The sequence below is a fragment of the Callorhinus ursinus genome, unplaced genomic scaffold (genome assembly GCF_003265705.2).
Source record: "Callorhinus ursinus isolate GAN/ISIS: 27379988/994484 unplaced genomic scaffold, GSC_fseal_2.0 scaffold11, whole genome shotgun sequence".
Lineage (NCBI taxonomy): Eukaryota > Metazoa > Chordata > Mammalia > Carnivora > Otariidae > Callorhinus > Callorhinus ursinus.
Window position 1 is genome coordinate 52,441,994 of NW_027397073.1, and position 14,718 is coordinate 52,456,711.

At 41.5% G+C, this 14,718-nt stretch overlaps 1 protein-coding gene across 3 annotated transcripts in view; it reads right to left on the reverse strand.

Moving 5' to 3' along the window:
- LPIN2 (lipin 2) overlaps positions 1 to 14,718 on the reverse strand; it is a 92,726-nt gene that overhangs the window by 44,452 nt on the left and 33,556 nt on the right. For all 3 annotated transcript variants that reach the window (XM_025886357.2, XM_073898462.1, XM_025886356.2), the window contains exon 2: positions 5,930 to 6,130. In XM_025886357.2, the coding sequence (XP_025742142.1) occupies positions 5,930 to 6,121 (192 nt within the window). In that variant the 5' untranslated portion in view covers positions 6,122 to 6,130. The remainder of the gene's footprint in view (positions 1 to 5,929; positions 6,131 to 14,718) is intronic.

Below are 14,718 nucleotides of genomic sequence, written 5' to 3' on the forward strand. Positions count from 1 at the left end.
AAGCCATGAATTCTATGTGCAGTATTCCCCTAGCGCTGGAGTTCTCCTGTTCTCCTTGATCGGTAAACTTGGTCTTGGCTTTGGCTTGCTGGCTGTTCGGGCTGATCTTCTGGGGGAGGGGCCTGTTGCTGTGGTTTCCAAATGTCTTTGCCGGAGGCTGAATTGCCCCGTCCTTGTTGGTCCGGGCTAAGCAAGCTGCTCGGGTTTGATCTCAGGAGCTTTTGTTCCCTGTAAGCTCTCCATACAGCCTTGGGGGACCAGGGCAAAAATGGTGGCCTCCCAATCTCCACCCGGAGGAGCTGAGAACTCGGGGCCCCGCTCCTCAGTGCGCCCACAGAGAAAAGCAGTCACTCCCTTGTCCCCGGTCTCCGGCCGCTCTCCGTGCTCACCCGGCCTGTGACCGAGCATTGCTATCTGTGGCACCCGACCCCGTATGGAGTCTCCAAACCCAGCAGATCCCTGCGGTGCGTTCCCGCGCCGCTCCTCCCTGGGAGGGAAGGGGAGTCTCCCCAGCTCTGCCGCTTGTTGGGTCCCTGCTGGAGGAGCAGTGGCCCGACTGGGCCACGGATCACAGTTTATGGCAACCCCAAGCTGAGAGCCCGCGCCTCAGCTCCGTCTCTGCAGCCGGCTTCCCCGCTCCGAAACCTGGGAGCTCGGGAGCACTCAGGCTCCCCCGGTCTTTCTGTGACCCCCAAGGATCCTGAGACCACGCTGTCCCGCGAGGGTTCCACCCCCCGCTTAGCCACTGCAGCGTCGTCCCTCAGCTTCTAACAGTTCCAATTTTGTGCTCCGCGACTCTATCACTTGCCAGAAGCGGCCGGCGGAGGCCCCTCCCCCGTCTATCCTCCCGAATATCGCCTTGGATTCACTTCTCCGCACGTCCTACCTTCCAGTAAGTGGTCGCTTCTCTGTTCAGAGAGTTGTTGCTACTCTCCTCTTTGATCTCCTGTTGAGTTCGTAGGTGTTCAGAATGGTTTGATCCCTATTCAGCTGAATTCCTGAGACCAGACGAAATCTAGGTCTCCTACTCCTCCGCCATCTTGCTCCGCCCCCCAATTATCCCTTCTGACACTGAGTGCTGGGTCACAGCAGGTCACTGAAGGTCATTAACTGACATATGTTGTCAAAATGCTTGTTACAAATATATGTAAGTAACATAACTACACTGCAGGGTAAGGAAGAAAACTAGCCTAAGTGGAAAATGGTATTTTGACTATTTTAAGTCTGAAGACAAAAAACTACAACAAATACCGTAGTTAGTAATTAAAAAAAAAAAAATCAGACATATGGGTTAGCAGTTCTGTAATTATTTTATGTGTATTCTAGGATTGAACAAATAGGTAAACATATTGTATAGTAAGAGGCGTTTCTCACTGTCAGAGAAAGAAGTCACAAATAAGGAGATGAGGAGGAACCTTCTGGTGATGGACTGGAATTAGTGGGAACTCATGGTTTTTACAGACAGATGTAAGTACGTGTATCTACGTACACAGATTTTTCCAGCTCTGCCCACTGACAGGGCCTAAAAGCAATGACACCTCAGTTAGTAATGAGCAAACCTAGTGACTAGATTCTTTGTTTCTAGATACCATTCTCTAATAAGAGGAACCACCGGTCCCCAGAGAAACAAAATAATTCCAGGGCTGAGGCAGGTAAAGTGGATTCTTCTGGAATATCTTATGGTGCCAGAAAGTAAGGAAGTGCTCAAAAAAATGACGGGAGCATTTCAAAAGGACTCAACTTGAAGGAGCTAACTACCAATTGCCAAACCTGGGACAATCTGAGCAACTAAATAATGATAATAATGGATTATATAACCCACAGAGTAAAATTAATATTCAGAAGTCCACACTGATCTAAATAATGAATACATAAACAAGAGAAAAGGATAGCTCTTCAATACAGAATTTCAATTAAGAAATAGAGTAGGAAGGACGAAACAGAAAACCATTTGGCAAACACCACAGTAATAATTGTTGCAGGCAAAATTCATCAGGGTATGGTAAAATTCACGGGTCTAAGTACGATGAAAAACAGGGTATTTGCACAGTCTCCAAGTTTCTTCACCAAATAAATTTACAGTGAAGAAACCCAGTAGATACCATTAACCAAAGGATCAAAGTTAACATCATCAGTAACAAAGCATGGCACCATGTTGGGCCTCCTGAGATGATGCACTGAGAGGGGTACACCCTCACTCTGCGTTCTTCCCCAAATGAGAAAACATCACACAAACTCAAACTGAGGGACAATCTATATAATAACCATCTGTACTCTTCAAAAGTCAAGGTTATAAGGAAAGACAGAATGGTTAGAGAATATAAGTGAAAGTAATGTGGGATCCTAGATAGAATCACGGACAAAAAGACGACAGCAGTGGGAAAACTGGCATACTCATTCTGATGTACCTTGTAAACTGGTATCTAAAACAATACTCATAACTGTATAGTCATACTTCCTACCCTGTGGCTTAATCTTACTCAATATATATGACAGGGTGCCTGGGTGGCTCAGTTGGTTAAGTGACTGCTTTCGGCTCAGGTCATGATCCTGGAGTCCCAGGATCGAGTCCTGCATAGGGCTCCCTGCTTGGCGGGGAGTCTGCTTCTCCCTCTGACCCTCCCCTTGTCATGTGCTCTCTCTCATTCTCTCTCTCAAATAAATAAAATCTTTAAAAAAAAAAAAAATATATATATATATACACATATGACAGACGTTGAAACAGAACTGATTTGCTTTTTAGAAATACTGGCTGTAGGGGTGCCTAGGTGGCTCAGTCAGTTAAGTTGCCAACTCTTGATTTCAGCTCAGGTCATGATCTCAGGGTCCTGGGATTGAGCCCCATGTTGGCCCTATGCTCAGTCAGAGTCTGCTTGAGATTCTCTCCCTCCCTCCCTCTCCCTCTGCTCATGCTCACTCTCTCTCTCCCCCCCCCCCCCCCTCCCTAAAATAAATAAAATCTTAAAAAGAAAAGAGAAGAAATACTGGCTGTAGCAGACTCTTGTTCTGGCATGCCATTCTTCAGGTAAGAGTATCTCTGGTGTGTCCTTTGGGATCTATTCATCATCTGTTTCAGGTGTAGCTTCAAAGCGAGGAGGCGAGGCTGCTGTCCATGCCAAGCCGATCAATATATTCCATCCCAGCTATCGGACCAGGGAGACTGACAAGTCTGACAGGGAGACTAAACATTGATGCTTCTGTAGGAAGAAAACAGCTCTTTCTACTACGGTTGCTGAGTTCCTGGGAAGTAAGCCTGGAGGTATTGTGGCCATCTTGCATTAGAAAGCACACACACGAAGGGATGCAGAGCTGAGAGGTGGGAGGAGACAGAGTTCTGGTAATACCCTCAGACTCTAAATAAAGCCCTGATTAATTCAAATGCCCCTGGACTTTAGTTACACAAGCCAATAAATTCCCTTTTCTGCTTAAGCTAGTGTGAAGTGGATTTTTGTCACACACAATGGAAAATTCCTGTCTAATACACTGGGTTATTTAACTTCAATAAGTAAGTTTTGTGTTAGATCAACAAAACTAATATCTAAAATATCAACTGCAGGTTTACCTTCTGAAATTCAACTCTTGAGTTATGAAGTACACTAGGAGTACTGGTGTTCTATCAAACAAGAACATACCAATGACAGCGGGAAAATTATTATTTCCCTAACGAGAGGCTTAAAGGTGATTATGATTTCAAGTCTACTTCATAGGTGTCACCATAACTGGGGTCTTATTTTAAAAACAATGAATAGCTTTCCCTAATCCAAACTGACCTAAAATAAGACAAATAGTTAATCCAAATTGCCTGAGTATCTCAAGGCAGACAGGGTTTCGGTTTTACTCTCACAGGAAAGCTGTGTTTCGGTTAAATAGCCAAATTTTCTTTCAAACACATCCTTTGGATTTCTGGGATATTAGTGCAAAAGAAGTAATTTTCTCTTTTCCTGTGTCTCATGGATAGATTCCTATTAAATAATCCAAGGGTGAGACAAGATATTTAACACAATCATTTGGGCAGCCTTGTACATAAACTGTACTACATCTTAATTGGAAGCATACAGCATGTAGAAAGAGGTGTGTTGTCTGTCCAGACACCATTTACAGATACACAAATGCTTACACATACAACAGCCTGCAGATTCCATTCTGAAAGGCCAGAAGACTTAACCAATGTGCTGATCAAAAACACAGATCACAGAAGAACAAACAAAAGTGCCATATAAGCCATTTTATGACTAGATCCTTGCAAAGCTAATGGGAAATTTCAGTGCATAAACAGTTTCATACAGATTCTCCCAGAGCGGATAAAGTCTGAAAGTACTATAGGTTAGTGTTACTGGCAAGAAAAAAAAAATTCCAAGAAGCTTAACTGTGGCCGAACACTGTTTTGCAATGGGCAGTTTCCAAGTTACTAAATGAACTGCGTGACTGCTTTTGGTTTCCAAAGGGTGACTGAACCCCTGCCACCCTGCAACATGGCTCTCCAGTGGAGAACTGATTTATAACCCCTAGAAGAAAAGATGTGTTGGGGGGGGGGGGGGGGGAGGGCAGGAAGGGAGAATATCTAGTGCTGTGAAAACGTAAAAGTTTTCTTCCATTCTCAAAACAACCTATGTTTAATTAAGATAGAAATTTCTATTTTAAGGAATAAGATGTTTCCAACTTATGCCAGTGGTCCTCTAACACATAGTTCTGTGCCCCAAAATGTTGTGAATCTTTCAAAATCCTGACAAAATCTCCCTACATTGTTCAGGTAGATAATGTGGGGTAAGAGTAGAAAGGAAAACTACCACCATGTACCTGCAAGTTTTATTACCAGCTCAGTGTTCTAAACTGACTGACATCCAATACATTTTTTTTTAAAGATTTTATTTATTTATTTGAGAGGGAGAGAATGAGAGACAGAGAGCACAAGAGGGAAGAGGGTCAGAGGGAGAAGAAGACTCCCTGCTGAGCAGGGAGCTCGATGTGGGACTCGATCCCGGGACTCCAGGATCATGACCTGAGCCGAAGGCAGTCGCTTAACCAACTGAGCCACCCAGGCGCCCTGACATCCGATACATTTACAAGCCTTCGCATTGCTCCATTACTTGAAGGTGGCGAATGTAAGAAAAAGGAAAACCAACACAAATTGTTTTCTTTCTGAATGAATCTTCCCCAAAATAAATAAAAGCCAACAAGCCTATGGCATGTAGGTTTGCATTTAGTAAAATCTGGAGACAAGTCCTGGTATTAACTAACAAAATTTAGATACAAATAAGATTTAACAGCTCTGTCAAAACAAATTTGGCATGAATTTTGTTTAAATAAATGTATTCTGGATTACATCAGTCTATCCCATTCACAACTGGTATGAAGGCATTGCCCTAAATATTTTATAAAATTTTTTTTATTTTATTTGCCAGAGACAGAGAGTGAAGCGCACAAGCAGGGAAAGCGCCAGGCATAGGGAGAAGCAGGGTCCCTGCTGAGCAAGGAGCCCAATGTGGGACTCCATCTCAGGACCCTGGGATCATGACCCAAGCCAAAGGCAGACACATAACCAAATGAGCCACCCAGGTGTTCCTTCCTTAAATATTTTAAAGTGCTGTATAAGGTAAAGAAACTTTTCAAAGACACCTAACCTTCCCCATTTATAACTCCAGTTTCTCTATTTTGTTCTTCTGAGTTGCAACAAATAGGATTATCAAGATAATTTTCAGCCTTTTTTGCCCCCTTGGACTTTCTATAGTAAGACTTATATTCAGCAGCAACTTCAAAATAACACATAAAGGTTGACTTCTTATACCATTATCTTCAACATCATACAGGTGTCCGTTCCCCCTAACCACTGCAGCAGTCGGGGGAAGTCCGGAAAGCACATAAGAACAATTTATTCTGTTACCATCTAACCTTTCACCCTCCTTGAGAACAAGCTGTCCCCTGCACTCACCACTTTCTCTTTGGATCTCAGGACCCCCAGCTTCCCAAACCGAACATGAAAAGGTGAGCACTGATAGGTGCCATCCTGCTGCCGCACCACAATGACGTCGATGCACCCGGACAAAGTGGCTTGGTTAATGCCCTTGTAGAGTTCCTTCACAGTGACAATCACCTGCCCAGCCAGCTGTCCCACATAATTCATGGTTTGAAACTACAAAGACAAAAAAAAATTTATATGAGATAGTAACAATGAATTTGTGGATCTAATGACAAAGAAAAAAATAGTAGTAATTAAAAAGACATTGCACATTTGTAAACCATATTACATATTTTATTAACCTTGCTGATTTCGAACCAGTAAGTCTCATGCTACCACTGTTTTTACATATTTCCACACAAAGACAAAATCAGGTGGTCCTTTTGTATCTTGAGAGGCTGTCCCAGCCAGGGCCTCAGGCATGCGTAAGTTCCCTTTTCTTTTCCATCATCATGGATCCTGCAGCTGCCTGTAGGGGTTACCCCTAAAGTTTAGAATCTGCACAGAACCACCAAAGAACCCAGACTACCATCTCTGCCCTCTTGCCCAAGATCACTGGTAACGTGGGGCAACTGCATCCACCCTGACCACAGCAGCCAAGCAGAAAAAAAATGACCAATGATCACCTCCAGAAGAAACCAGAAAACAGGTTGTTTCTGAAGACAAGTAAGTGAAAGATGAGTTTTCTACAAAACTATTAACAGTATATGGGTCAGAGACATGCTAGATTAAATAAACTCTGGGTGAGCTAGACTGGGCCTAACCTATTTATAACATTACTTTTATTGAAAATCCCCTCAATACTTGAACACAACTCACTCGAACATATATTCATGTTCTACAAAGGACAGAATAGGGTTTTAATCGTGTTGCTCAACAATAATTAGTCAAATCAGGATCACTAGGCTCTAAAATACTCCTCCAGAAAGGGTCACGGAAGGAGTGGGCACCTGACCAGGGCTGAGGGATGAGAGGAAATGCTTCCTCTTGTGCCCCACATCCATTGTGGCTGCAGCTAAGACCACAGGTTGGGGAGCCCACCATACAGTAGGTGTTAAAGACCAGTGGGGAAGTCTCTTTGAATCCCCCTCAACTTTTACTAATTAGAAAAAAATGGCTCATCAGTCCCAAGGATGTCAAGTTTCATCTCCAGCTATCAAATACCACCATGTTTCATTCATTAGACACCGACACCCCTCGTATTATGTCAAAGCACAATTCAGCAAATCATTCTCCTGGGTACAGGTGGGACATAGACCAAACAAGAGATCCTCCACAGCTCCGGCTAATCCAGAGGCCAACTTTTACTGAACCAGAGAACAGACAGATTATTCTTTAGGTCATTCATCATAAGCACAGTTGTCTCTTTAAACTCAGCTTTTCAGGAGCCTTAAGCTCAAAGTTACATGCTCAGAAAAGTTACCAAAGATCACGTTCTATGTTGTCAGATAAGTCCAAAGCTGAATTGGGAGAATGTTACTCCACTGGGAAAACTTAGGGGCCTGCCAGGACATCTGCCTCTAGAGAAACTCACCCTCCTCCCAATTGAGTGAGTGCCTGCTGGCAGTGCCCAGATTCCACTTAAACATTTTTTTCTCTTCTACACAGATGAATGTGTAATCAAGACCCACCAGTTTTACACCATTAAGCACAGCCACAATTTTATCCCAGAAAATTTTTTGAATATTTTAATGTTACCAAGGCCCCAAAATTTATCTACAGAAGAGATAACTTTGAGGATGTAAACTAACTGCTAAACTCACTACTAAATTAGGCCATATCCTTTACAAAACAGTTACAAGTTGGTGTGATTTTGGTTTTAGAAGGATTCATTTGGTAAGGCCAAACTAGGCAAGTGTTCAATAATGATTTCTTCAATGAATAAAGGAATGATCAAATGAACCATCAATAAATAAGACAAAAAAAGAGAGAAACATATGTAGGGAGGAAATAATATTTCATCAGAATATTCGTATTACATCTCATTTTTAAAAATTAGTAATTTTTGCAGTAACTGTAGATTCACAGGCATGTAGTTTTAAGAAATAATACAAAGAGATCCCATGTATCCTTTAAACCAGTTTCCCCAATGGCAACATCTTGCAGAATTCTAGTGCAATACCTCAATCAGGATGTCAACATTGATTCAGTCAAAATGGAGAACATTTCCATTATCATAAAGATCCATCCTATTGGCCTTCATAGCCACACTCAGCCACTTCTGTCACTCTCTCCTTAATCCCTGACAACCACTAATTTGTTCACTTTTTTTTTTGTCATTTTTAAGAAAGTTATATAAATGGAATCATATGGTATATAACATTTTGTGATTGCCTTTTCCCACTTCTATTGCTATGGAGATTCATCCAGGTTGCTGTAAGTAATATATGCTGTAAGTAATATATGTTCACGACATGCTTTTTGACTGTCACAGCATGTACATGAACCACCACCCAAGAAGTCAATCTTGTATTACTGCCTGACTGGTGGCAATTTAAAAATGAGTTTTGTTAAAAAAATTTTAAAATTTCGTAACTAATTATGTAATTATATATATTCTTTTCTTAAAAGAAAATGAAAAATGTTAACTTCATCTCCATTCAGCCATAAAACAAGTCTTAAAAACTAAATGTGTAAGGAGCTTACATCAACTAGAACACAGGATCCATAATTAAGTGTAACTACATCTATTCAAAATGATTTTAATTACCATGGTTAAAGGAAGCGCTGTTATACAAGACAGTCTACTGAGTAAATGCCAGCTGCTAAATGTAGAAAAATATACGCTATCAAATGACTGGTTTTTTTTTCCTTAGCAGATATAAAACAATTCTGTGTGTATTATGAAGGCTGGGAAAACAAAAGTAAAGGGAGTCCTGCGGCTCTAACATTCACTACACCCTGGGAATGAGGGGCACACTTCTGCTAGGAGGGGCACTCCAACTAAGCTGGGGAAGGGGGCTCCCCCTCATGGTTATGTCTGGGGGGAAAGCAGTTGGTTGTTGTACACATGATATGTTAAACAGCTTCTTCTTTAAGCATTATCTATCACCAAAAAACTTCATTCCTATATGTCCAGCCCAGCACTGGCCATAATAAAGCTAAGTGAGAACAAATTCAGGGCCTCTGACACCTGTCCTGTTTAACGCCTGGGAAAGTGGGACTCCGAACAGGGGCAGAAAGACAGACGATTAAGTACCCAGTCACATGTCAGGGATACACCTCACTGAAGACACTACCTTTTGAATAAAACAAAGATTAAAAAATATAGCAAAATAACATACATTGTAAATTATTCATTAGAGCGAATGATGAGAAAAAAACAGAAGAGAGAAAATAAATTCAAGAACAGACAGGGAAAGAGAATGAGAGAGAGGGGATGCAGAGACAGACAGATGGAAATTCAGAGACAAAGCAAAGACAGAATAAGAATACATACATAATCAGAAAGCAGATGGACATAAAGATGCCCATACAGAGAGAGGAATGTGGAACTGAAGGATGTTCATAGAGCAGCATCCCTATCTTCAGGCTCACAAGCACAAAAGAAAATATAAACATGTATTAACTAATTCTTAGAACTGAAAGTATCTAGTCCAGTCTTTCAAATACCAAAAGCACTTCTAGCACATCCCTGAAATATGGTAAAGTTAATCATCACAGTTAGCAGCAACTAATTTTTTGAGAGCTTACTATGTACCAAATTCTTAACAATATTTTAAAGGTGGGGTGGAGCAGATGGAGGGGGAGAGAGAATCCCAAGCAAGCTCCATGCCCGGTGCGGAGCCAGAGCTCGATCTCACGATCCTGAGATCATGACCTGAGCTGAAATCAAGAGTCAGATGCTTAACCCACTGAGTCACCCAGGCAGCCCACTATGTATGTACCAAAATGCATTATCTCAGAACTACCTTATGAATGAGTAAATATTATTTCTATTTTTAAAGATAATAAAATTAAGGCTTTAAAAGGTTAAATATTGTTATGGACTATTTGTGTCTGTTTCTCAAATTCTTATGTTGAAGCCCTAACCCTCAATGTGAGGGTATTTGGAGATGGGGCCTTTGGGAGGTAATCAGGTTTAGATGAGGCCAAGAGGTAGGACCTTCAAGATGGGATTAATGTTCTCATTAGGAGAGCTCATGTTCTCTCCTCCTACTATGTGAGGAAACAGAAGGTGGTTATGTGCAAGCCTGAAGTGGGCCCTCACTAGGAACTAAAATTGGCCAGCACCTTATCTTGGACTTCCCAGTCTCCAAAAACTGTGAAAAATAAATGTTTAAACCACCCAATCTGTGGTATTTTGTTATGGAAGCCTGAACTAAGACAGGTTATCTTCTTAAACATCATAACTGCCCTACTGTTTTTCAATGTTGGGGTACTTCACTGACAAAGACTCACTCCTTTCACCAAGAAGTTCATAACTGTATCAGACAGCCCTAGTTACTATGTCCACTAGAACTCACAATGGATATGCGCCACCCTCTTCTAAATGATACCACTTACACCTAAGAGTTTGTTGTTCAACCATAACTAGGTCTCATCTATTCTGGGCTAAACATTCTTCTTCCTTAAAATACCTAAAATGACTGGGTTTACTTTCACTTTTCGGACAAACCAGAGAACTTTCTTTAAATGGGAAATCCAAAACTAGACACAGTGGTGCAGACAGACCTGACTGACATCCAATATATACAATGTAAAGTGTGTTTAGGTGCAGGCACTGGCTCCCATGGGCTGGGTTAAATATTGGGAGCTCCCAAGAAAGGGAAGCGCTTACTGATCACTAAACTAAAAATGGAAAGAGTCAGAAGACAGTAATTAACTAAAATACTTATCAGAAACGAAATGGCCCCTTATGCATAAAATTCAATAGATCTGAATCAGTCCTTCATGAATAAAAGTCAATAGTGTCCACTATTAGATTTTTCTTATCAAATATTTTAAAGTAAACATACACTAGTATCTGGAATAAATGAGTAGCTTTCAAGATTCAATTACATACCAAAAATTTAAAGATTTATTTAGCAGCTTTTCCTGAGCATCAGAGAAACTAAATAAACCATCATGATATGTAGGAGACATTTATAAATGGAATCCATCAGTAAATAGGTTCAAGTACAGATCCTCTTCCTATAAAAACTGCCCCAAATTATTTAAAGGTGATATGTTCAAAAATAATTTTTGCTAAGGAAAAGAGATATAGGCACTATTAAAAAACAATTTCTAAACTGTGATCAATACAAAAATGGATACATTCCAAACCACTCATATATATCTTTGTCAAAATCTGTTTCCTAAGTTTACCTTCATATATTTATTCAATACTATTAACTAGTTAGCACTACTAACACGTTATAATGTCCATCACATGTCAAGTGCTATGTAAACCTGTACTTTAGTTCCTGAATATTAGATCAATATTCCCATTTATATGAGGAAACTGGGGTTCAACAGTGTACAATGTCACCACACTAAGTGGTAAAGCTGATATTCAAACTCAAGTCTGATTCTAGAGCCCATGTCCTTAATCGTATCTCTAAGTGATAGAAATACTCTAAGCACGGATCCCAAAAGCCTTGATGAGACCCCCCCCCCCCAGATTTCTTGTTGCAAGTGGGCTGCTTTTAGCAACTGGAATATTATTTTTACTTAATGCTACTTGGCCCCCAAGTCTCCTCTGCTTGCTACCAGAGGTAGCACTGAATACTATTTCCTGCTAGGCCTGCATTTCAAGATTAGGAAGTAGACTTCCTGGGAGATCACGTGTGGTCGGGGCTTGTGGACAGAGATGAACAGCTTTTATCCAAGAACCTGCCCTGAACATTCTAACCTTCTGCTCACAGATGTGAGGAGTGTGCTATGAGGGAACAGAAACTTCTAGATACTTCAGGAAACAAACACCAGAACACTGTTGCCTTGTACACATTCCAGCTTATACCTATGCTCCTAGACCAACCTCCTCCAGGCATCCAAGCTTATATTCTGCCTTTGAGTAGCACTTAATACTTTTTAAGAACTTTCTCAAACATACTTCATTTGATCTTCAAAAAGAGAATTTAGGTTATGCAAGACAGACATTTTTCATTTCACATTTAGGCTGAGAAAAAAGGTTTACTTTCCATTATTATTCACTAGAACCCAGCTGTACTGTGACTCAGGATCCCAACCTTCTTGCTACTTCCCACAGTAACTTAAATCATGGGCCTCTCAAGGTGAGGTGGTAACCCTGAGGACAAGCGATCTCAGGGCTGAACTCAAGTTGTACTTAAGTCCTACAATCCTCCAGGAATTCCAGAGTCTCTTAAAGGTAGCCAAGCATGAACTGGAGGGCACGTTCAGCTAAGAACTGAACTCTGAAAAAAGTAGGAGATGAAAGGCAGCAAGGGCAGACACAGCAGCACCTGCTGAAAGCTTCTCCCTAGTCTGGGAGGTCAGGCATTTGTGAATGAAAAATCCCCCAGATGAACTGCCCACATCCTGTCAAAAGACATTTTCTAACATTTACTCGGTGGCCAGCAGACAATATGGAGATCACAAAGAACTAAATGAGGTTACAAGTTGGCTAGACATATGTAATGGAAAACTATACAAAACAGTGCTATCTCTGAGTGAGAACAGACAACTGACACTAAGTCTGAAAAGGAACCCCGCTTTCCTGGAGAAGCCACTCTTGGCCATTTAAATTCAAATAAATGCCTTACTTTGTACCACTCAGCTTTTTAATCCCCCATCATAACAAAATGCTAATTTGTTTAATTTTTCTTATTTTATAAATAGCTGCCTTTTAATTCTTGCTTTATAAAATAAGTACAGGAAATAGCAGCAGCACAAGGAACAGCCCTTGCCCTTGGTGAGGGAAGGGCCTTACCCCAAGGCTCCAAAGTAGATGGTGCAGTAAGGCCCATCTGATTTCCTTGAAACTAAAGTCCATGAGGAAATGCTGACAGCTGCACCTCTAAAATGCACTGCCCTGAAGTCTCAAGATCACAGCAGGTCCCCTTCTGTCCTGCGATTGTGGAAACAGGGCTCTCCTTCATTTCTAGGACCATTCAGTCCCTGTGTACAGAATCTGTAAACTAAAACCCACTGTCTCCCAGCAAAATTCCGGAGTACTGTACAAACAATTCAAGTAAGAGACAGCAGAGCTCTAAGGCAGAAGTGCAGAGGAGACTGAAAATCAGAAGGACCTGTGACAGACCCAAGGTGATGCTAAGGGAAAGGAAGCAGCTGGTTAGGATCAAGCCACAATTTCTAGACAGAGCTAGAAATACATCTGGCACATAGATGGGATTCAGTAAATACTGCTGAATGAAGAAACCAACTTAAATATGGAAATAAAAAGGGCAGACTTAGTGGGGAACGTCCTACTAAGGCTAAACTTCAAAAAATTTTTACTTATTACACTGGTTCAAAATTTCGTGTTTATGAAAATCATCCTTAACAGTTTTTTAAAATGCAGATTTTCCTGAATTTTTTTGAAGTTTAATAACTAATTATGAAGATGACCCAGGCTAGGGAAGCATAGCTCCACGTAAAAGCAAGAGATCCTATAATAAAATTCCATGCCTGTTTCTGCTACCTCCAAAATCAGTCTATCATAAAATGAACTACAAGAAGGCTTAAAGCCTTGGCTGCTATCTTGGCTCTTTCTTTAGAGAAGATGTACAGGGGAAGTCTAGAAATCTTTTGGAGCTGGTGTCTAGCCTCAGAAGATTCTTTCCTGAGACACAGATTTAGCTGGGATGAGGTGTTCTTTGGAGGATCTGGGTTTCTAGTCAGTTTCCTGTAGATTATGAGGTGTCTTTCTAGAGAACAACCCTATGACCTCCCTTGTTTGAAGGCACAGTCAGGGACTGTTTTAGGTCTAACCAACTTTTTTCCTGCTAAGCGAAGAAAACTGACAAGGACCACACTGTAAGGCTACTATTTCCAAAGAGTAGTCCTCTGACCACCTGTAACAGAATCAAGTTTTACTGCTGAAGAATGTAGATTCCCGGACCCCAGTCCAGACATAAAAAACTGGAAGTGGGATCTTAAGGACGCGTTCTCCGTGACTCTGACAGGCATCCAGGTTTGGGAACTCACTCGGTCTCTACTGCATGGACTTGGTGCTCCCAGCCCTGACTCAGCTTGGGAGAACCGGGTGTCCTGTCCTTTAAGGCGCATCTATCACCTTGACGTGTAACCCAAACTAAACAGACCTCGAATTTCGTATATTCTAATAAACAGCTGACCTGATCATTTCGTGAGACCTGAGATCAAGAGTCGCGTGCTCTACCAACTGAGCCAGTCAGGTACCCCTCATTTATAAAAATTCTGATCTGGGAGGATTGCTCTCCTAGCAGTTCCTTCCCTAATTTTAACCCAATACTATTCAACATCAACCTTCAGGACAGATAGGTGAGAAGAGGAAATTTCCTGACCCGATACTCCTGCTTTGGAATTTGAACAGATCCATGACGCATCAGCTAGATCAGAGGGTAATTATAAGGCTCCCTGGATCACAATGATTTCATCTTTCAGAAACTCCTCCAAACAAAGGGGTAAATCCCTAGTAACTATATCTGGGCTTTGGGACTTAGGCCTTGGCACCAGCTGACTGATAGGGTAGGGAGACCTCTGACCCAGACAAAGTATGTATAGAGAGCCAAAGCAACAAGAATCTAGCTGGGCTGAGCTACTTGAGCAATAATCCAGAAGGCCCACCAGCTCGACACTGAGATGGCACAGAGCCCCCAACTTGCCCTCTCATCACTTCT